Genomic DNA, 24859 nt, shown 5'->3' on the forward strand with positions numbered 1-24859 from the left:
GGGGGGGGGGGGGGGGGGGGGGGTGTTGAATAGTAGATGGTGCACCAGGGGAATAAAAGAGGACATTCCAATCCACGTGAAGTATGAAATTGATGGGCGATTGGTCACGTACGAGTGGATCCACTGAAATATACTATATACTGGAGAGGGCACTGCAATGCCAGACTCTTAAACGGAAAACGAGCCAGAGAGGAGTAGATTATGGGGGCCACCTCTCTCACTTTCTCGATAAATAAATATTGGGACGTTCTACTTTTTCATCACAGTATTGGAAAGATCAAATAGAGATCAGAAACTCGAGGCATGTTCTTGAATTTGAGGAATTAATTCCTCATGAAATAAAAGTTTATATCATTCAAATATCAACTTTCTGTTTCAGGAATTATATTGGACATACCGAAATTTGAAATTCCGAATACTGAGGACGGTACTGACTCAGGGGATTTCGATTTCCCGTCAGATTAATTGAATAAAGAAGCTGTTGAATTGTATATTCTTATGTATTTTTTCCATGTCAATTTACTCGTAATAGAATTGTAAATACCCCATGTATCAGTATGAATTGGGCAAGAATAAAATTTTCAACTGTCACATGTTATGAGTTTGAATTTTAACAAAAATGACATATGCAACCAAAAAGAACTGAATGCCAATGCTAAATTCTATACGTTGTCCAAGGTAAGAGAATACTTTTGGAGTAGACGGTACGACAGAGACAGGTGGCCCCAAAAATCGACTCTCTCTCGGCTCGCTTCGGGCGGCTCAGTGCCCTTTCCAGTATATAGTACTATTTCAGTCAGTGGATCCTATTTACTAAAGATGAAAGAAACGTGAAGGTGTTTTATATCGATCCTATTTACTAAAGATGAAAGAAACGTAAAGTTGTTTTATATCGAAATATCTCGAAACTGCCTAGCCGCTAATCCTCAATTCCAATTTGTTAATGAGTCACGTGACGTAATCGTCGAAAAAAATCTCCGGAATTTTCAAATTCTTCAAGTGGCAAAAAATTTTTCTGCGTCATATTTTTCATTTTTTCATCTGTGAAGTTTATCTTTACATTGAAACATATCTAAATTGCCTAATTGCTGATCATGAGAAAAAAACAGTATTTCAAAATTTTTTTAACTCACAAATTATTCTTCACTTGACCGACGGCGGTGGCTGTGTGGCTAGAGTATGGGATTTGCACGCGGGAAATCCGGGTTCGATTCCCGGCTGGGGGGGCCAAAATTTGTGACACTAAATCTCACAGTTTCATTGTCGAGCGGGAGTCTCGCAAGAGACGACTATACCTGGGCAGGTTTTTCCCTCAAAAATGAGGTTGTCCCTTGTCCTTCGGCGANGGGGGGGGGGGGGGGGGGGGGGGGAAGAGAACAAATCGTAGACTCGAAAGGGTATACGAGAAGAAAAAAAATTTCCGTCCCGGCGGGCGCAAAGTTACATTTCCCAAAGATTTTTCTCGAATTATTTGAGAAACCGAAGAATTTTCATGAATTTTGAAGAGTTTAGAATTTATGTATGAAAATCTGAGAAGCAAGAATTGATCATTTTTGCGCATGATAGATATGAAAAAATTACAATTTGGGAAATGAAGAATAAAAAAATAATTATTCATTGATGTTTCACTCTTTATTCTCTTAATTCTTTTCAAGACATTATCATTATTTATAAAACATGTATGAATATATGAAGTTTAATAAATTCGAATTCTTCATTTCCACAACGAACAGAGAAGCGCGCGCACAGGCCTAGTTAAAAAAAATTCAGATCTTTCATATTTAATAAAGACACCTACCTGGCCATTATGCGGTCATAATATGCAAAGAAATTTTAACTTTACTTTGAAATTGTATAACGGCCCAGGAAGGTGTTTTTATTATTATTGCAACCGTTCAACAATAACGTAGATTCCATCTACGAACGTAGAGAAGGGGATGTTATCTACGGGCTGGGGACTGGCAACGCGATATTAACATCGCGAACTCAGTAGTTTTGCTTGCATTGCCAACATCGGAATGTGACGTAGTCACGAACGTGTCAATATAAGCGAGCGCGCCGGATGCAGTTGCGATTAAAGAATAATATCTAAGCGATTAAAGATTTTCTCGAAATAGACTTGGGCGTTAGCTGAGTTTTTGAGGAATATCTCCGAATCTAAGGGAGATAACAAAATTTTCGTAATGACCTTTTCTGTAGCGCGCAAGTCGCTCTACAAAAAAGGTCATGACAACAATTTTGCTATCTCCGTTAGATTTCGAGATATTCATTGAAAACGGGCTAATAGTCAAAATCTACTTAAACAGTTTCACTTCTTTGCTAGTGATTTTTTTTTATTGTTTAGATTTTTCGCTCGCTACGCCACATTTCAACAAAGATCAATCTTGTCGTGAAAATTATACCACGCATTACTTCATCTTTGGATAAATAATTATAAATGTTATAACTTATATTACATTTTAGTTTATTCGCCTACCATTCAAGTCAGGTAATTGGCCTCGGCTGTTTGTCTATTCCACCAATAAATAAATAAATCAATGAATAAATAATGCAAAATAAAGTGGGGAACTTCTGGGAAACGGAATAAAAATCTGTCATCAATGCAAATATCATTAATATATAGATGTATTTAACAGAAAATTACGATTACAAATGATCCCATTTATTTTTAAAGAATATTTTTTTATGATTTTCTGAATTCACGCTTGTTCATCTTCCTGTTGTATATCCATGGCCATGGCACAACTTAAATCGAAACTGTACCGCATTTGCGTAAGGGTCATGAAGAATAAGGACCAGGGTCATTTATTCAGTAGCAAAACGATGAAACGATGCAAGTCGACTTGGCTCTTAGCTGTGTTTTCGAAAAATATCTCCGAATCTACGGGAGCTAGCGAGATTTTCATAATAACCTTTTTTACAGCTCTCAATTCGCCCTACAAAAAAGTTGGTAACAAAAAATTTGCTATCTCCCTCAGATTTCGAGATATTCATGGAAAACTAGCCAATAGTCAAAATCGATTCAAGTCGACTTGGCTCTTAGCCAAGTTTTCCAAAAATATCTCGGAATCTGTGGGAGATAGCGAAATTTTCATAATAACCTTTTTTATAGCTCTCAATTCGTCCTACAAAAAAGGTGGTAACAAAAAATTTGCTATCTCCTTCAGATTTCGAGATATTCATGGAAAACTGGCGAATAGTCAAAATCGACTTGTTTTACCGCTTCTTTAATGTATTCTTCCTGGCGAGGACCGAGGAAAACCATGGAAAACCTCGGTCATACAATCATGCTCCATTACTTTTGATGATTAGTCATCACTGGACGCAGCGTAACCAACCGCTGCGCCAACTCCTGCAGCGGTAGCAGTGGCAATTCCAGATCCGAGCACGGTTCCAGTGGCTCCGATACTCTGGCAAATCGCCACTACTGATCCTGCCGATGTGGCAGCTCCACCCAGTGTACTCATCATCCCGGCTGCTATTGTACCAGCTCCTATCCCTGCCGCGCCGAATCCCACAGTTGTGACGGCAGCTGGGGCAAAGAAAACCCCTGCAGCCGCCCCGACTAGAAGGGGCAGGATGGCCTCACAGGATCCGGCGTAGATGGGACGAAAATGATGAATTCAGAGTACACTGAGAGAAAAACGATAAAGTTGTCAAACAAGTCTTACTTGTGCCAAGAAAATCGTTTTTGGAAAATGATTGATGGATTATTCGGGATTGGGACACAATAAATATACACACAGTATTAACTCGTCAAAGATTTATTCAGTGAAGCACGTCACTCGTCTCGCGTCTAGCGTCCAACACGTCTCGTACAGGAATGTACAACCTACACGCCACAACCGGCCGGGGACGAGATCTGCGCAAGCGCACAATCTCGTCCCCTTCTTAGTTTGCACAGATGCATCTTATACTATAGATAATATATTAGTATATTTCGTAACGAGTGCAAAATAGTATATTTCAGCACGTGTGGGGCAATTTCGTCTTTAACGTGTGTGGGGTTTACAGCATGAGCCGAAGGCGAGTGATGTAACCATACACGTTAAGGACGAAATTTTCCCACAAGTACTGAACAAAATTTTATGTCACGAAGCCTGAAACCGGCTGAATTAGACACGAGACGCGAAGCGTCGAGTGTGTAATCCAGCCGGTTTCAGGCATGAGTGGCATAAAAGTGTTTTTTGGCGAGTGGGAGGTTTATATCACGAGCCGAAAGCGAGTGATATAATCCCACGAGCTAAAAAACATTTTTTCACGAGTTACGAACAATATTTTTCCTCACAATGTGGCCTAAAAGTCCACTTTTCGTCACAGCGTGATGAAAATATATATATGAGGACCAGGAGCTGGAGCCATATTCCAACAATGATCAATTATAAAAAAAGTGAAGTGAAAATTATCAAAAAAGGATTTTTTTGTGCCAAACATGCAGAGTGCATCGCAATGAAAAATTTTTGTCGCAAAAATAGATTTAGTAGTTGAAAAAAAATTGCATTCTCTGCAGACGCAAGAAATGTCATTTCTAGCACTACTCCTTCGTTATTCGATACTCCCATACGTATTTTGCTCCCGAAAAATCGTTGTTTTATGCGGAACAAGGGTTATTGGCGGAAACATTAGGGAGCAAAGTTTTCCCCGCATTTTGGTAGTTTTTTGTCACTCCCGAGGCCTCTTCACTCGTCGGGGCCGATTCTCGAAATATTTCCGTGCGCGGAATTGACTCCGTTGACGGAACGCCTATATGATTCCTATACGCAATTCGTCTACGAAGCCACTTCCGTGCACGGAAATATTTCGCAGGCTCAATCTTGTTATTTTTTTACGCGACAAAATCGAAAATACCAACATATCGGACCTATTTCTCCAGATGTTCAATATTAAAATTCAATTTGAGAAATAAATTCAGACAAACTCAAGAGATGATGAACAAAGATATAAATACTGTAGACTAAAAATCATACTTATTTATCGTAAATAGATTTCCACGCGAAATAATCAATTGCAAATCGAGATTGCACCTAAAATTGAACAAAATCTTACAAGTGCTGACGACTATTGATTTTCATCTCTTTATCATGAAGACTTGAACGATCAAAACTCTCGTCCGTAAGATGCAATTTTATTCGTAGAGAATTGCAAATAAAGTTCTTACCTCGGCTTGTTTGTACTCGACTCGTCGGCAGACAAATGGCGAAGTAAATTTGATGTGCTGTTGAGATTGTGGGCTTCCCCAAGCCTTACGTCGGGAGAATCCGGCAACCAATGAGATTAGAGATGCAAATGCGTCACATGACCCGTCATATGACGGTCATGTGACCGTCATTGACGGTCACGTGACGAGGTGTCCATGACGGTTGTCACATTCCCCCTCCCACTTCTGTGACCGACACATTTGTCAAGAAAAAATGAGTCATTTTTCATCTATATAGATGAAACTTTATTTTTCATCACGCTGTGACGAAAAGTGAACTTTTCGGTACGCTCCGCGTGCCTAAAAGTCCGATTTCCGCCACATTGTGATGAAATAGTATATTTCGATACGAGTGAGACAGAATTTTCACGAGTGTGAAGTTAACTAAAGTTAACTAAAGTTAGTTAAATAAAGTTTCATCTATATAGATGATAAATGACTCATTTTTTCTTGACAGATGTGTCGGTCACAGAAGGGGGGGGGGGGAATTGTGACAACCGTCATGAACACCTCGTCACGTGACCGTTTACTAGTAAACGAAAAGACTTTTCGTTTACGAGTAAACGAAAAGGCACTTTTCGACACGAGGTGAACGTAGCAGCAGTGTCAAAAAATATTTCCTCGGGCCACCAACTTCACACTCGTGAAAATTCTGTCTCACTCGTATCGAAATATACTAGTACGTAACTCGTGAAAAAATGTTTTTTGCACTCGTTACGAAATATAATTTTTTTCTCGGTCAATTTTCAGTTGAATTCCTTTTGTATTGGCCTAATCCGCATTTTGAAATGGAAATCACGTTTTTTTTCCATCCATATAGATGAAACTATTTTGTTTTATTCATGACCGTCACAAATTGAAAATTAATTATGACCGTCGTTACGCAACTATATAGATGGTTTGACAACAATTTAGTTACAAATGATTTGTGACAATCATTTGTAGTTGGAAAATTTGTGCGTCACATGACCGTCATTTTTGGTCATATGACGCGATCTAAAAAATGAAGGTCATTTTGCATCTCTAATTCGCGATCGCAACGTAGATGTGGGAGCCATCAAGTGATCTCTCCACTGACTACTCTTGGCGGCCAACCAATGACATTACTGGATTCTCTTTTNTGCGTCACATGACCGTCATTTTTGGTCATATGACGCGATCTAAAAAATGAAGGTCATTTTGCATCTCTNGCATTTTGAAATGGAAATCACGTTTTTTTTCCATCCATATAGATGAAACTATTTTGTTTTATTCATGACCGTCACAAATTGAAAATTAATTATGACCGTCGTTACGCAACTATATAGATGGTTTGACAACAATTTAGTTACAAATGATTTGTGACAATCATTTGTAGTTGGAAAATTTGTGCGTCACATGACCGTCATTTTTGGTCATATGACGCGATCTAAAAAATGAAGGTCATTTTGCATCTCTAATTCGCGATCGCAACGTAGATGTGGGAGCCATCAAGTGATCTCTCCACTGACTACTCTTGGCGGCCAACCAATGACATTACTGGATTCTCTTTTATCTCATTTGTTGAGCTCCATCATTGGTTCCCTCCGAGGGATCTCATTGGTTGCCCCCCAAGAGCAGTTAGTTTAGGGACCACTTGATGGCTCCCACATCTACGTTGCAATAGCGAATTGGATCATCCATTCAGTATCTAGAGTATCTAGTAATTTTTGTTTCTATTTCAAATGACAGATAGTTTTCGCTGTTATCAGCGATCGGTTGGTTATTGGTGGAGTTTATGAACAGATTCTTCAGACTGGACCTAGTATGGCCTGACACCGGCTGGATCTGGCAGTTCCGCCCACGCACAGTCCTCTGTTGCTGGTCAACAAGTCAAAAACGCGTGAAATTTGATTCTACTGTTGCTGTTATGAGTCTGATATTGCAATGGATAACGAAAGCGAGTTATGCGAATCGGTTGAGATCGAGGAGATCAGTGATGGGAGTTATAGACACTCGTTTATTATCTCAAAGTGAGTATGGCTAATCTGTTGGATTTCTTAGAATAGTAGATTATGTTTTATTATGAAGTCCTGTTAAGGGGCGGCGGGGGGGTGGGGGTTGCAGCCTCTGACCAAAAACCAAATACACAAGAGAAAATAAAATAGAAAAAGGAAACAATTTGTACATTTTGTCAATTCAAAAAAAATATGTCACAAGAAAAATCTAGCATTTTTTTCATTAAAAAAATTTACTGAATTTATATTGAAACTCTAGAAGTCGATTAGAGTTCTGTGAATATTCTACAAAATCATTCAATTGGTTTTTTGCATCGTTTCTATTGAAGATTATGTAACTTTGTCATGTCATATTTTTAAAAAACGATTCTAATGAAAAATTAAAAAATGATTATTTACAAAAATTAATCTCTAGATAATATATTTCTCTTCATATTTATCTTCTTATTTTTTGGAAAACCTCCGAATTTTCTCCAATATAGAAAACCCTTCGTTGTAAAATTCACTAAATTTCTAGAAGGAGGTTTAGGATTTTTCTGGAAAGTTCTTGAATTTTCCACAAGTTTCTTCGCAGTATGCAAGACACCCGTCTTTATTTAAATTTTCAAGAGGATTTAAGTTTATTTTGTAAAAATCCCGAGAATTTTTTCGAATTTTCTAGAAAACTAGAGAATTTTTTTGAATCCTTCCTTTCTAAAGACAACACATGAACAGTATATCGAATCGAAAATGAGAACTCGAACATAGCGGATGTCTCGAACGAGTGGAGAAAGTAAGGCGGTTTTTATGAGAACAATCGTCTAGCGTCGAATTTTCATGAAGCTCGCCTAACAAACAAAAGAGAATTGAATACCTTTCTATGAAACATGAATAAACGAATCATAATTGTCCAAATCATTTAGGTCAGAGGAAAATAGAATAATTCTACTTTCTTAATATTGCGTTTACTAAGGTTTTCTTCGAACAAAGTTGATTAGAATTAATAGCTAGAATTATGAGATTATCTCACATTTTTGACGTTAAGAATAGGAGAATCTGAATGCCATATAGTGAAAATGATGATCGATTTTTTCACTTTGAACAAATAATATTAATATCCAAATACAAAATTTCTGATATGAATAAAACGAAGCTGTCACTCAATATTCCAAATGAAATTTTAATTTTTAATTTGGTGCTGATAACACGAGATGACAATATTCTAAGCACGGAATTATATTGATGAGATGAACAACAGATTAATTGAATTACCGTGTGAAGTAACTAAAAATTGATGACAGTGGGGGCACGCACTTTTACCAGAGTATCAACAAACATTGAATTCCAGAAATTCACACTCTAAAGTGTGTTCTAGAAGGAATTTAATTGTAATTATGATTCAAATCTTATTCAGTGAGCGTAGGAATTAGAGCAGGAACATGAGCAAATCATTTATTGCAATATGAAAATTTAACAGCTGATAAATTGGGACATATGACTTATACTTTTTGCAATAAGAATGATTATAAACAATTAAGACCCGGGTGTACTGTCTTTCGAATGTTAACTGGATTTTTTTTATCTTTCGTAATCCAAAATTGTCAATTGAGTTGTACATCATGTAGAAATTCCCAAAAATTATGATAGAATGATAAAAAAAAATAGAAAAAATTCTCAACTTTTTCAAAGAGAGTTTTTAATTGAGATTCAGAATGAGTTGAAAAAAGTGGAAATTACAAATATCTGATTCGCTGTGGCAAATTATCTATTAGCTGTCATTTTCCATGGTGGATAACAAAACACTAACTACTCATGGGAAGTGACAGCTAGGTATCTCAATTTTCAAAACAGTAGTATGTAGTCATCTGCCATTTTTATGTGATAAAAGTGTGATTAAAAAATTCTCCAAAATATTACAACTTTTTTCAAAGAGCCTTTTCCGTAATAAATGTCTCTGTGGAGTGTGGAAAAAGATTGACGAAATCAGTCTTCCCCCTGCATGATATTGGGGACAGGCCGCCATTTTTCAATGTCTTGTTATTCAACTTATTCTGAATATAAATTAAAAATGCTCTTTGAAAAAATTGAGAATTTTTCTACTTTTTTTTATTATTCATTCATAATTTTTCAAAACTTCTGCATGATGCAGGACTTAATTGACAATTTCAGATGACGAAAGATGAAAAAAAAACATCGAGATAACGTTCGAAAGATAGTACACCCGGGCCTTAATTGAAAAAAGGAATATCGAATCTGACAGGAAAAAGGGCATCAACGGGGTGGCGTTAGTTAACAAAATTTGTGATTCTGCTTCAGAGCGTTTTACGGATTTATATTCGGTCGACTGGATACCATAAAAGACCTGCAGTCAGAGACGAATACAACGATACCTCTGCCGGATTCGAGGAAGTCATGGTCCGGGGATGTTTGTATTTTAGGAAGCAGTCGAGAGGAGATAATCACCTGCAGGGAGAAGATCCATCGAATAGCCGAGGACTCCAGGAAGAACATAAGGTACACGCACTTCGTGTCGATTCCCCTGAACAATGACGAGTTCAAGGGGAATTACAAGGCGTTTCGGGAGCAGATCCTCAGGGATCCGACGAGGGAAATTCATGGGATCGTTGATGAGATGTTCGTGGGAGGGAACAAGCTGCATTTGACTGTTGGAATGCTTCTCCTGTTGGATGATGAGGAGAAGAGGAAGGCTGCTGAGACACTGGAGAAGTGTGTGGAGGACGTTGTCCAGTGGGTGAACAGCCTCAATTTATTTATTCTCTGAATTAATCTGTTTTTCATAATATATAATTAATTTAAGGGGAGACTACTATGAGTTTTAAAAGTCGTGGGTTATTGGAGTGAGACTTNATCTGAAAACGAATAATTAGTGCAAAAAAAAATTTTTTTATTGTTCGTTTGCCCGAAAACGCTTCAAATGCCAAAAACAGTCCAGGGCCTCCAATTTTTGAGCTACAAGGGATTTTTTTTTACAAAATTTTCAGAAAAATATGTGGAATAACAATTACGAGCTTTTTCTTTAAATTCGCCACTTACATAGCTAAATTTGCTTTATTGTATTTTTTTACACAAATAGTGAATTTTTTTTATATGAAAAAAAACGAAATCAATTGTGTAGGAGTCGAATTCCAAAAAATTGGCTCGTAATTGTTGTTCCACACATTTTTCCGAAAATTTTGAAAAAAAAAAATCTTTTGTAGCTCAAAAATTGGAGGCCCTGGACTGTTTTTAGCATTTTTAGCGTTTTCGGGCAAACGAACAATGAAAAAAAATTTTTTTTGCACTAATTATTCGTTTTCAGATGTATATAATCGATCTTCAACGTATGAAAAGTCTCACTCCAATAACCCACGACTTTTAAAACTCATAGTAGTCTCCCCTTGAGAAGTTCTGATTAATTTTCTTGATTTTCTATTTTTGGGGCAGGCCTATTTTAACGAGAGAAACAGAGCCGATAAGATTGAAAATTGAAGGACTGGAATGCATGAATAGTAATCCTGCCAAAGCGTCGATTCTGTATGGTCGAGTTGAGGAGAACAGAATTTTGCAGGAGTTGGTGGATAAAGTGTTTGGATATTTCATAGAAAAAGGTAGATTTTTTATCGGAATAAATTTTCGGAGAAAATGCTGAGAATTCTGGAGATGAAACAATTCAAGTCGAAGAAATACGGGATTTTTATCTGAATTTATTTATTCATTTTAATCTTTATTTATTGTTAGATATTGCACTTGAATAAAAGATATTAGACATGTTTTTTTTAAATAAAAAGTTGATTCATTAAAACTTATTAGTTGCAATTAATTAATTAATTAATTAATTTCAATTAATCTTCAGCTCATTTATTAATTCATTCATTGTTTTTACGCAATCAAAAACGTTTGCATTTATTTTTAAAAAATTGAGAAATATCTCTCTAATATTTTGCATTAAATTCTAGTTTTTCATAATTTTATTTTGTAAAAAAAATCGTGCAACAGTCGAATTACCTGATCTCCATTGGATTCTCTTAAAAACACATCATCATCACAAAAATAGATTACTGGGACTATTTTTTATTTCAACATTAATCACTGGCCTTGTCATTTTTTTAGGTTTGATGAAGTCTCAATACGATAATAAAGTCAAGTTGCACATGACTTTGATGAAGACTAGTAGATTACGCGGGAAAAGTAAGAAGCATCAACGTCAGAGGACGTTTGATGCTACAAAGATATTAGAAGTAAATTGAAAAAGTTTTTTAAACGACGAGTATTTGTGTAATTATAAAATGATAGATTTATTTTTTATGATTTGTTATTTACATTTCAGGATTTCGGTAATTACGAATTTGGAGAGACAACACTGGATACTCTTCACATTTGCGAATGCAGTACAGATGTATCAGATGGGAGTTATCCCATTCTCACGAGAATAGATTTAATTTATTGAGATTCGTTCATAGTGTAAATTTTTGTAAAAAATAATGTTGAATAAAAAATATGAATTTTCATTTCGTCGAGATGAATGAAATGGCTGGGAAATTGCTTTTGTCACAACATAGTCCATGAATTTCTATGGGGATATACATTAAATTGAATTCAATGATTCATTGAATTCAATATTGTCCCGACGTTGGCAGCCAACATTATCTCAATACTCACCGCCAACATTACCCCAACGTCGGTAGCCAACATTGTCCCAACGTTGGCACCCAACATTACCCCAACGTCGGCAGCCAATATTACCCCAACGTCGGTAGCCAACATTGTCCCAACGTTGGCAGCCACCATTACCCCAACGTCGGCAGCCAACATTACCCCAACTTCGGTAGCCAACATTGTCCCAACGTTGGCAGCCAACATTACCCCAACGTCGGCAGCCAACATTACCTCAAAGTCGGTAGCCAACACTACCCCGACGTTGGCAGCCAACATTACCCCAACGTTGACAGCCACCATTACCCCGACGTTGGCAGCCAACATTACCCCGACGTCGCCAGTCAACATTACCCCGACATTGATAGCCAACATTATGCCGACGTCAGCAGCCAACATTGCCTCAACGTTGGCAGGCAACATTGCCCCAACGTTGTTAGCCAACATTTCCCCAACGTTGGTAGCCAACATTACCCCGACGTCGGTAGTCAACATTGCCCCAACACTGGCAGACAATATTATTTCAGTGCTGATCGCCAGCATTGCCCCACCATTGACATCCAACCCCAAAAATTACTGTAAAAATGGTAAAATTGCAATCGGTTCTCAAAGAATAATCTTCTCCAACAGCTTCAACAATTGTTATTATTTATTTATATGAAGTAAATGTTTAAAAAAATGTTTTTTGCAAAATGTCATTCAACCGTTGACAAATCTTAGTTCACCAATTTCTCATTCACCATAAAAAGCATATGAAAATTACCAAAAAAATGGTTTTCCTCGTATTAAAAAATGTTTAATATTTCGGCGGTAAATTCAAAACTTTCAGTGTCCTCTACCATTCACTATCAGCACCGACACTTCAACGTTAGCACCATAAGATGCCACTAGTTTCCAATTTACAAACAAAAATCGACGATAATCTCGCACAGATGTTATGTTGACATTCGTCCATTCATTCGTGCTTTTTTTTTTTCAACTCAGGGCAGAAAATCGAGGGGTGAGGATCCAGTCGCCGCTGAAATGTCAGTCCGGCATGGCTGAGTGTCGACTCTCGCCGGAAATCGGTATTTTTTTTTTGTCCATGAAGAAAAAAGTGAAAAAGTGGGAAAATAATTACATTCTTATCTTATCGATTTCGGCCATATTCAAACACCGAGCGTAATATTTATGCGGAAACTAGGAGTTTTTAGTGCAATAGCATGGTCGATGCACGATTGTCGTTATTCTGTCGATAAGTACGTATGCAATTTTTTTGTGTGAATTAGGGAATAAAAATATTGGGTTTACAACCGAAGAGAATTATTTTTCATGATTATTTATATTTATATTTTTTTTACTAACGAACGGGCGCTTCGCGCCTGTAATATAATATGTTATATTATATTATATTAATTTATTTTATTGTTTTCTTTCCTATTTTTATTTGTGGTTAGATTAAAAGTTGTTGTGTACAAATTGTGGGAACAGTTTTTCTCATTTTCAAATGAAGAGATATTTATGTTAAATAATATCAGTATAATCTAATAATTCCTCAATGAAATCAGATCATGAAAATGAAATTTTTCGTTTTCATGATCTGATTTCATTGAAAGGAAATGCGAAAAATGCAAGGACAGATGGTCAGCAAGAAAATAAAAGAAAACGATTTTTTAATTTTCAGAAAAATTTCAAAAGTGATTTTGTTTAATTAAAAAATATCAATATGTTCCCTTTCTATGATCTAATTTCAATGGAAGAAAGTGAAAAAAAACAGAGATACGTGATCAGCAAGAAAATAAAAATTTCGATTTTTCAATGTCCCCGGAAAGTTTTAAAATTTATATATTTTTCCAAATAATGAAAGAATACCCATCAATTCAATTTCTATCCTCACATTTTGATAGAATACATTAAAAAATAGCAAAGAATAAAAATGGCAGATGAAAAATTTTATCGGATTAATATAATGGAATGTTTCATTCTCATTGTTGATATGTTCAGTGTATTTCGCTTTAGTTTCTATTTATATGTCCTCGGGCAATTATTTCAAAAGCGTTGGGAAATGGGGATTGCTATTGATGTCATCTTTAGAAATCAATTGATATTTGTGTTGTCTCATTGAAATGCGACACGTGGAAACAATTATTCAGTATTTTTGTTTTGAAAATGAAACAAAATGTTATTGTCAAAATTTCCCAGGGAAAGGGTATTTTTGGAGAAACATTCTCTTTGAGAGAAAGAAGTTCATGATTTTTTTAGACAAAATAGTTTTTCTTGTGCAATTTTCCGGAAAGATCATTGTTTTTCACCTGAAAAACATGAATTTTTCGGACAAGTAGATTTTTCGCAGTGATTTTCCCCGCCAAAACTATTTTTTTCTGCGACAATCTAAGTTTTCGTTAAATTTTTGCTAATGAAATTTGCTCTTTCAATTTTCCCGAAATTTTTTCTCCAAGGTTTTTCTAAAAGAAGAAATTTCTCACTATTTTTCCTGTCAAAACAACATTTTTCCCGAATTGTTAAATTTTTCAGAAAAATCACTTTTCCAATTTCCTCAAAGAACGTAAATTTTCCTCAAAGAGAAATCTCTTTCTCATTAATTTTCCTTGTACAATCTTTTCTTCCCAAAAATTCTTTAATCCTCGCAAAATCATCACATAATGACTCACCGAATTAATTTTATTCAATTAATTAATCATTGATTTGACTTAATTAATCAACCAATTAATTTATTTTTTTGCTGTTCAATTACCAAATCATCACATGATGATTAATCAGTCAATGATTTGACTTTATTAACTAACTAATTAATTTCAGTTGCGAGGCGGTAAAACAATTCAAATCAACTTAGCTCTTAGCTGACTATTCGACGAATGTCTCCGAAGCTAAGGGAGATTGCGAAATTTTTGTAATTTGCGCCGAAATTCCAGGCGAATTCGTCACCTGCTGAACTCCAGGGTATTTGCATATAAAACGAGGGGGAGAGAATAAAAATTCATAAATCGATACCTTTTCTTCGCGATAAATTGTTTTCCTTAATGACCTTCACTTTTCCCAGTCCCGGGATTGGTATTGACCCTTTGCCTAACTGGCAAAAGTGAAAGTCACTACGGAAAACTATCGTTTGCGCCTAGTGCCCTGGGGTTTTCGACGAGTGTGATTGCCACGCCTGGCCTTCGGCTCGTTGCCAGCCTCACACGAGCCGAAGGCCAGGCGTGCCAATCACACTCGTCGAAAACCCCAGGGCACTCCGACGCCGGAATTAGGACTACCTGCTACCNGAATCGCTCAGTTAGAACCCCTTTACGTCTGGCCACTTTCCTCTAAACACAGACCTCCAGGGGTCGCGGTTTCACCCATAACCGCTGTGCCTTCGGTCTTTCATTGGTCTGTGGCTCTTCTCATCTAGTCGCGGCTTTCTTCAGCCGCCTCTAAATGTCACTACCTGTCTCTCTTTTCAATAATTTAAGAGTTCACATATTTTTTTAAGGGGTTTACAACCCGTAATGAGAAAATCTCATTACAAATTAATATAATTATAAAATTATTGCACAGGCCGGGAGTGGAATTCTCAGTACGATGAATTTCACAATGCTAACAATTTGTTTTACCACGCGAGTGACTACTACCGCCACCATCGGAACCAATGTGAACTACATGCTGCTTCACATGATTTCAGGGGTCCCACCAGCCTCTGTTTGGCCCATAGCCATATAATACATAGACTACGGGTTCGGGTGGTGGGAGCTGGAAGAAATAGAAAAGGGGCGCCGTTTTGTCGATGGTTTCTCTCTTTGTCGAATATTTCTCAGAGTGGAGCAAGAATGGTCACGGAGTGGGGGATATGTTTACTATGCAATGGCGACTATCCCCCTCTACGGCACCGTTCGACACTCTCTGTCCGTTTCGTGCTTTTTTCAATACACAGGAGGGATAGGGAACCCGCAGTCTATGTATTATATGTCCATGGTTTGGCCTCCTTCCCTCTATTCTCCATCGTAAGACACTGTTGGCAATTCCTGGGATGCGAAAAATAAGAATTCGAGTTGCCCTGCCAACTTAATGGCTCAAGTCTGACCGTTTTCGTTCAGAAGATAATGGGAATATTGAACGAATTAAATTAATAATTGCATCAGTGGAAAGCGGATTGGTAATTTATATAGGGTAATTGAGGACTGTTTTCGTCTAAGTGGGCGCATTTTTTATTAATTGATGAAAAATCAGTTGAGGGTGGTGGAAGTGGGAAGTTGTGTCGTGTACAGATACCCGGTAGCTTTCGTCGTTTTGTTGTGAGGTTAACAGGCGCGACTTGGCCGATACGCTACCGCGTATCTCGATTTGTAATCGCGTACATTCAGTAGCGAAGAGGTAAACCGGATTAATCGATTTTGACTTTTATTCAGCTTTTAATGAATATCTCGGAATCTAAGAGAGATAGCTAAATTCTTCTCATGACCCTTTTTATAACCTTCAGTTCGCTCTACAAAAAAAGTCATGACAAAATTTTTTTCATTCTTGGGATTCCGTTATAGATTTTTGTATCCATCGTAGGGAACCACGTTGCATTTTTGGGTGTGACTGACCGACGGTCAGGGAACACGTGCCAGCAAATAGTTGAGCGGTCGATGGACTGATCGTTCGAACTTCAGCGGATTGCAGGTTGTAGGTGGGTCAACGTAACGTGACTCGGGGATACCTGGGCTATGTGAAGCAGTAGATACTGTGTGAGCCTCCTCAGAAGAATAGATATTGAATGAGCTACTTGCAAAAAAGTAGGCATGGTTAAAGTATATTTGTAAATGCTGAACGAGCTACTTGCAGAAAAGTAGGCATTGTTCGAGAAGCAAAGGCTAATGAATTCTAGCAGGGGATCTGGACACGCGAGTCGGGATAATTTTCCATTACGTAGATCACAATCGCTTGATTCAATAGTGCCAGGAGCCGGACAGGAACTTGCGGGAATATTGCAAGGAATTACCTTCAGAGCAAGGTGGAGTTTGACAGATCGGGATTAGTCTGGGGAAAATATACCACGAGTAAGACAGCAACGGATGGTAGATGCACTTGGTGATTTTTGAGTGAATCTGCGGAGACATTATTCATTCAATTCGGACGATAGTTTATCCGACATAGATATGAATTCACCTCACGGATTAAGAGACGCCATCAGTGCTGAGAAAGAACGTATGCGGAGAAATTTCGAAAGATGATACGGAGGCAATAACTAAGGCGAGAATTTGGGAGCTGTGCATGGATTAGCGAACAATGTATCACCTGAAAGACCTACGAGACGTCATGATCAGTTAAGGATTTTCTACATGCACCATAGCGGGGGGGTGTGCGGGTGTGGAGGGGTATGACTTTCGTAAGTGTTCCAATCCCTGAACACGAAAAAATCGAGTTTTCAATTACGTCGTTGAGGTGCTATTTGGCGACTTTACTGGGATTAATATTTTTTTAATATCATATATTCATCATGGCAATACGTCAATTGCATTAGAAATTTTTTATGATTGTATTTAATAATTGTTAAATAATAAAAATTCAGTCCGGAACAGAGGCAACGTCGCCCACTAGAAAATTTCGTCAATTACCACATTCCCTGAAATTATAAATAAATCCGTAATTCACAACAACAAAAACACGAACAAAATTCCCCGCTGACCTCTGTTAATTCCCGGAACTCGATAATTATCCGATAAACCATGATAAATTAAAAATATTTTTCAAAAACAAAATAACAGGAAAACATCTTAATTAAATAACGAGCGAACTACATATTCTCGCGGGATCTGCGTGCCACCTGTCTAAACAACTAACAATGACCCAACGTATTCCGATTGATCCTCATGTCTGTTGAATTCAGAATCAACTCGTGTAATTGGAATTCTCTGCAGTTGTTGTGACGTCACAGAGCAATTTTTATCGGGAACAAATGAACTCTTATCTCTAAGAACTCTTCCCAGCTCTCGTTGTATCGAGGCTAATTGAATGGGAGTCATAAAAATTGGATCTCTAGAGGGGGAGAGAGGAGCATAATAATAGATGCTATCAGTAATTAAAGATCGAAGATAGAATTTTTAATTAATTCTTCAACTCTTGTAATAAAGCAATTCTTGATTTATCTGTCGGGGGGTTCTCAAATGGATTAATTCGCTATTGACAATTGTTAATTATGCAATTAGCATTTGCTTCTAAATTCAATGTTTATTTAAACTAAATAAATGGGCCCATTAGCTTAACCTTGATTTTTATTTGCGTTCTTCCAAATTGAAAAAAATATTCTCTTCATCTAAATAAATACTTTATCTATAAATGTAATTATAACTCTACTGCAATGACCTGTCCTTCAGAATGAATTAATTATTTATATTTCGTATAATTAAGAGGTCTCGGAAGTAAATAAAAACCACTGAAATGCAAGAAAAACTTTGCGCTATGAATTCTCAGCCGAAAGGGAATGCAAAAATCTGAAGGATTGCTTGAAAAATTTGTTCCTCTTCTAGCAACTGGACGAAACGAGTCCAAAAATTTTCAATTAATTGGGTGTCAAACCGTAGCTGTAGCACCAACAAATAACAAATGATATTCTGTCCCCAATTAATTACGCAGTTTACAGATGCAGAGAAGTCCAAAATGCACGGAGTGAAGCGGGTTCTGATTTTCTGTCTTCTCACAACGTTCATGCCAATATTTCTATTGGTAATGCCGCTTTATTTGAGACACAGTTTGTACGCTGACGTAGTTTATGCTGTCACTGAGTCGGATATCATGGAGATTAATGATGGAGTGTCAACAATGTTCTGCTCCGTGAGTTAAAGAATCAGATAAAAACTAATAACTAGAAGAATTACAACTGGAATGATTTCTCTGGATTCTCGAGAAAATGTGAGAAGACTTTTAATCTGGAAAATTTAATTCTTCGCAAAAAATTTCTTCTGACATTTTTCGATAGAATCACCTATTAGTGAGATAAGTACTTAATAATTAAGGAGTCTCAAGTTCTATTAATTCAATATTTTATTGAAAGAAACAGTAATGAAACCAAGGGTAATCCCGTGAGGGGATTCGAACCCACAACCTTCAAATCACCAACTCGCTACTCTAACCAACGTAGCTATCTTGGATTAATTAAGAAGAGTCTAATTTAATCATATAGACATTTGGTATAAAAAATCCTCAAGTGGAATTTGAGAATATGAGAACAAAATTGTCAAAAGAAAAAACCATAGTATCACATGAATATAAAAACGATCTAAAGAAATTTTTATTCTAAAAAGCTGAATGGACCCAATTTGGAGCCTGGACGCTATGAAAAAAAAAAATTGAAAGAAAAATAAACTTTTTGTCGTTTTATAGTCATCTGTTAATGTTTTTGGTGAATAGAAATGCCCCAATTGCCTCGAGTAAATTAAAGTTAAACTGTTTTCATCCGCAGGCCCACACACTCCAGATGAACAGCACCTTCAACGCCTTCCAAATGGGTCATAAACCCGAAGTGACATCCTATCGCAAGCACATAAGACTGAAGAAGAGTATGACCTTGCCCGACGATACACTTGAGTACTGGGGCTTTTATCTCCTTCGAGGAGCGACTGTGGCACTTTCTGTTTGCTCAAAGTAAATGATTCATTCGTATTTACCGAAAAAATTGCAGTTATCAGAGTGAAAACAGAGGGAGGATGAATGAAGTGTCGCGTTGAATAAATTTTAAATAGCGGAAATCTACAGATAAAGAGGGAATCATGACTTCTTATCAGTAAACTTCAATGGGATTATCATTTCAGTGAAGCAAATGGAGGAATTGATCCTGTAGAAAAATCTAAAAAGATGAAATTTGTAAGAAAAATTAGGGTATCTTTCTGTCGCTTCAATTATTTTAATTTTTTTCTGGTTTATTCAAGAAAAGCTTCCTTTCCTTCATTAACATTTCAAATGTGACAAATTTTATACGTTTATGAATGGATTATAAAAATGAATGATACATAGAAAAAAAAAATCAATCAATGATAAAGATGAATGATGAGTGAAAAATTGATGAATAAATATGAATTGTTGATCAATTTCCTTTTACATTTCAAAGTGGCCCTGTCAATACCCGTGATTGCTGAAAAATAAGGGAAGTGTTGTGAATCAATTTTCTAGAAAAATGACCAATTTGTGAACAACATTGGCCCAACATTGTCAGGCAACATTGGCTCAATATTGACCGCCAACATTGTCCCAACATTGGCCCAACGTTGGCGATCTACATTTCCCCAATATTGGCTGCCAACATTGACCCAACATTGCCCCAACGTGGGCAGCCGATAGTGTGCCAACATTGAGCCGACGTTGGCAGCCACCATTGCCAGAACATTGACCCAACCTCGGCTGCCAACGTTGGGTCAATGTTGGGCCAATGTTGGCAGTGGGCATTGGCCCAACATCGACCCAACGTTGGCAGCCAACATCGGCCCAACATTGACCCAAGGTTGGCCCAACATTGGCCCAACGTTGGCAGTCGACATTGCCCCAACATTGGCTGCCAACAGTACCTTAACGTTGGCCGCCAACAATTCCCTGAAACTTTCATTTTTCACCGACCGAATACACCTCGAAATTGGGAATTTACCCCCTCAAAAGCTCTTGAACCTCCAAAAAATGCCCAATAAGTTTTTCATTACAAAAACAAACGCAAATGTCATCGCAACTCCGAATTTCTCCCCCAAAAGAATATCTCCCGAAATAACCATAAAAAAATCATAAACCCGAATGTACAAAACGATTAAAATTCCAAACAGGTCCAAAGGTGCATCGATCCTCGTGGTGAAAGGCCAGAGGACCTTGAGCACATGTGGCCTCCTGGACCACAACGAGAACAAAGCCCGTAAAAACGGTATATTCCTCTCGTCAGGACAAAACCAGGTGAAGATCACTTTCGATTCAAACGCCCAGTTGATAGAGTCGAAGGAGACTCCCCGAGTGTCGCCAGGGAATCCCGCACTCCAGGAGCCCCAGACCACGGAGAGGACCTCGAACCATTCCCAGGACCTCCAGATCTCGGCAGCCAGTCTCAGCCGCCTCAGCCCCTCCGTCCAGTCCTACATAACTGACCTCATCACCTCTCACGACTCCAAACTTCACAAGAATGAGAACAAGAACGAGAATTTCGGGTCTGAAAGGAGAGTGAGACACGCGAGGAAGAGGTTTAGTGAGAAGATCCATGAGAGAGATGAGGTTGAAGAGGATCCATCGGAAGTTCATGGGAAACCGTCGGAGAGGCCGATCAGGACACGAAGATGGGCGAGATCTTTCGAAAAATCTTCGACACCCTCTCCCGTTGTTGAATCGACAACTCAGAAGGACTACTCCTTCGAGCGGATCAGGGACTACGTCAGGAAGCTCAACCCAAAGGCCAAGAAATCACTGTTAGCCCGGCAGAAGCTCGAGCTCCTCAAGTACCAGCTGGAGACCCCGGGGATGGACATAGCAGCCGAGGAAGACAGCAGGGGTGAGAAGATCTACATCTCCCACAAGTACAAGCCCCCGAGGACGACTCACAACGTCGTGAAGAGGAGTCAAGAGCCGGTGAAGCCTCCAGCGCTGCTGGATCGAGGGGTCAAACACGGGGGCAATGCCTTCAACAATCCTGAGGGGGACGAGTCGTCCTTCTCGTCCTTCGAGGAGGGCCTCTTCGACTGCTACGAGGGGAACATTCTACTGGCGAGCAAATTCCCTCCGACTAGTTGCGAAAGCACCGATGATCTTCTCAAAGCTGGAGGCATGCACATGCAGACACATCACAACGTCACGGAGGATGGATATTACTACTATATTTTCTACAGCGACAATGACTCGGGCTCCAATGATATGCACGCTGTGTTCGACATCTGGAAGCCAACTTTTCAGTATGAGAACGTCACCAAGAGCTGCGTCAATGTGACGGACTGCACATTTCCGTTGGAGATCATGTCTGATGATAGGGTTATTGTGGAGATTCCGACGAGGGATGGGATTGAACATGAGGCTGATGATGTTTCGTTGCTGGTCTCGGTCTGCCATCCTAGGGTTGGATTTTATGTGATCTTTCCTATTGCCGTTCTGTTGTTCATCTTGAGTTGTGCGTTTTTGTGAGGGCTGATGGTGGGGGGTTGGGGGAGTATTTTTGCTGCAGCAGTACGAAAAGTTGGATTTTACTGCCGAGGACGTCAAATCGGTTTTTTGTCATTCTAAATTCGCAGCAGTACGAAAAGTTGGATTTTACTGCCTAGGAAAGATCGGGTTTGCATCACGGATGAATAGATTTAATAGAAAACCAGCGAATTCGTTAGGAAATTTTATTGGATTTCTATTGAAATTTCTATTATTTTTCGGACGATTCTATTGAGATATTTTCTATAGAATTTCCTCGGCTCAAATTTTCCAAATTTTTTTGTTTGATTTTCTTGATGAGAAGAAAAGAAAAATGAAGTGAAAAAAATTGGAAAATTTGAACCAAGGAATTACTATAAAAAATATCTGAAGAGAATCAGTTATATAAATAGATTAAATTTTACTGCCTTTTTGTATTGATTATTTTCTATTGAACATTTCAATAGAATCGGCCGAAAACTAATGGAAAGTTCAATAGAAATCCAATAGAATTTTATAACAAATTCGCTAGGTTTTTCTACTAAATTTTTTCGCGCGTGCTGCCTAGGACGTGAAATACAATTTTTCGTCCTAGTACGTAAAACATCTGTTTTGAGTGATAAAAATTCTTGAAGATTCTGTTTTCTTCGGCCATCATCGCAGACGCGACAGCACTTTCCATTTTATTTTTACAATATTTTAGTTTAGTCTCTAATCTCGTACAAATTCGCGTAAGTCAGTCGTAATTAAAATGAGAACAGGAATGAGTGGACAATATATGGATGATTATTTCTAAGTCATCGACGGTTGTAATTGTACATATACCTCAAAAAATTTCTATTTTATATCTAAGAATGTTATGTGAATACTAGAGTCTATGGGAGCTACTTATGAAATAAAAAAGATTCACGAAAAAGCCATTTTTAATAAAGTTTTATATGTTACGAATTTTTTCTCTCACCCGTGAACTTTTTTCATTCATCAGTCTCCAGAACCTTCCAGCAATCTCCACGATTGGAAAAATGTAATAGAAAAACCTAGCGAGTTCCCTAGACAATTCTATTGAATTGCTATTGAATTTTCTATGAGTTTTTGGACGGAATGTTTAATAGAAAATATTTAACGGAAAAAGTCAATAGAATTCAATTTTTCTATCCAACTTATTCCATTGAGATATTTTCTATTAAAGTTCCTGGAATCGAATGTTTCAAGTTTTGTTTTTGATTTTCTTGATGAAAAGCAGAGAAAAATAGCATGAAAAAAACTTGGAAAATTTGAGCCGAAGAAATTCTATACAAAATATCTTAATAGAATAAGTTATGTAGATAAATCGAATTCTATTGATTTTTTCTGTAAAATATTTTCTATTGAACATTTCAATAGAATTGTCTACCGAATTCACTAGATTTTTCTATTACATTTTTCCATTCGTGGAGATTGCTTGATCCAATTTGAACGATTATAAACCCTCATGGAAAAATAGATGAAAAATATATATAAAACCAGTTATCGACCTGAATTTCTTTTGTGGAAGCTGCACTCCCAGCCAATCCGCTTCATGCAAAATTTCATCAAAATTCATCGAGAAGTGTTTGAAATACATAAATTTTCCCGAAATCGTTTTTTCCTTACAAACTTCGACGCCATTCATGGGATAGATAGCCCTCGATAAAATATATTTTTGAGAGTTTTGAGCATCATCGGTAACATTAGCATGATCAACATCATCGCCGTCATCAAGATCATCAACATCGCCAGCGTCATCAACAACATCTCCATTACAATGATCATCAACATCACCAGCACTATCAGACGCACTAATATCATCACCATCATCAACATCATCAAAAAAATCATCATCATCATCATTCAAGCGATTTCTCTTTTAGATGTATAGGAATAAACGTGTGACATTTCCTTTTTATAAAAGATAAATCAATCGATGATTGATGATGATGACGATAATGATAACGATGATGATGATGATGATGATGCTAATGATGATGATGACGATGATGATGATGATTGTGATTCTAATGATGATAATATTAATGATGATGATAATGATGATGATTTAGATGATGATGATCGATGATTGTGCCGAGATGTTTCAAAAACGTAACATTCAAACCTTCCCGCGCTCTCCCCTCCCGCTGCAATGCACCATGGCGTCATCAAGATCATCAACATCGCCAGCGTCATCAACAACATCTACATTACAATGATCATCATCAACATCATCAGCACCATCAGGCGAACTAATATCATCAACATCATCAAAAAAATCATCATCATCATCATGCAAGCGATTTCTCTTTTAGATATATAGGAATAAACGTGTGACATTTCCTTTTTATAAAAGATAAATCAATTAATCGATGATTGATGATGATGACGATAATGATGATGCTAATGATGATAATAATAATGATGATGATAATGATGATGATGATCGATGATTGTGCCGAGGTGTTTCAAAAACGTAACGTTCAAACCTTCCCGCGCTCTCCCCTCCCGCCGCAGTGCACCATGGCGTCATCAAGATCATCAACATCGCCAGCGTCATCAACAACATCTACATTATAATGATCATCATCAACATCACCAGCACCATCAGGCGCACTAATATCATCACCATCATCAACATCATCAAAAAAATCATCATCATGCAAGCGATTTCTCTTTTAGATATATAGGAATAAGCGTGTGACATTTCCTTTTTATAAAAGATAAATCAATTAATCGATGATTGATGATGATGATGATGATGCTAATGATGATAATAATAATGATGATGATAATGATGATGACGATGATCGATGATTGTGGCGAGGTGTTTCAAAAACGTAACATTCGAACCTTCCCGCGCTCTCCCCTCCCACCGCAGTGCACCATGGGTACCCCACGCGCCGCCCCCGCCCCTCCCGCCAAAAAGTCCCCCCCACGATCCCAGACCCCC

The 24859-nt window shown here is 37.7% G+C and overlaps 2 protein-coding genes across 4 annotated transcripts; both read left to right on the forward strand.

The window, feature by feature from the left end:
• The first annotated feature begins 6993 nt into the window (after positions 1-6993).
• On the forward strand, positions 6994-11680 carry LOC107039134 (activating signal cointegrator 1 complex subunit 1). The gene is made up of 5 exons (XM_015258605.2): positions 6994-7188; positions 9469-9900; positions 10597-10760; positions 11263-11390; positions 11480-11680. The coding sequence occupies exons 1-5, from the start codon at positions 7103-7105 to the stop codon at positions 11597-11599; spliced, it is 930 nt and encodes a 309-aa protein (XP_015114091.1). The 5' UTR covers positions 6994-7102; the 3' UTR covers positions 11600-11680.
• A 1097-nt stretch (positions 11681-12777) lies between these two features.
• Positions 12778-22139, forward strand: LOC107039197. Of its 3 annotated transcripts, none has more exons than XM_015258698.1 (4): positions 12778-13043; positions 18400-18597; positions 19226-19407; positions 20571-22139. In XM_015258698.1, exons 2-4 carry the CDS (start codon positions 18424-18426, stop codon positions 21901-21903), a joined length of 1689 nt encoding a protein of 562 aa, XP_015114184.1. In that variant the 5' UTR covers positions 12778-13043; positions 18400-18423; the 3' UTR covers positions 21904-22139. The 3 variants fall into 3 exon arrangements, with proteins under 3 accessions (XP_015114184.1, XP_015114183.1, XP_015114182.1); XM_015258697.1 differs by having other exon boundaries at positions 18407-18597; XM_015258696.1 differs by lacking the exon at positions 12778-13043 and having other exon boundaries at positions 17136-18597.
• The last annotated feature ends 2720 nt before the right edge of the window (positions 22140-24859 follow it).

The sequence above is a fragment of the Diachasma alloeum genome, unplaced genomic scaffold (assembly GCF_001412515.2).
Source record: "Diachasma alloeum isolate Michigan unplaced genomic scaffold, Dall2.0 Dall_scaffold_00294, whole genome shotgun sequence".
NCBI classification, from domain to species: domain Eukaryota; kingdom Metazoa; phylum Arthropoda; class Insecta; order Hymenoptera; family Braconidae; genus Diachasma; species Diachasma alloeum.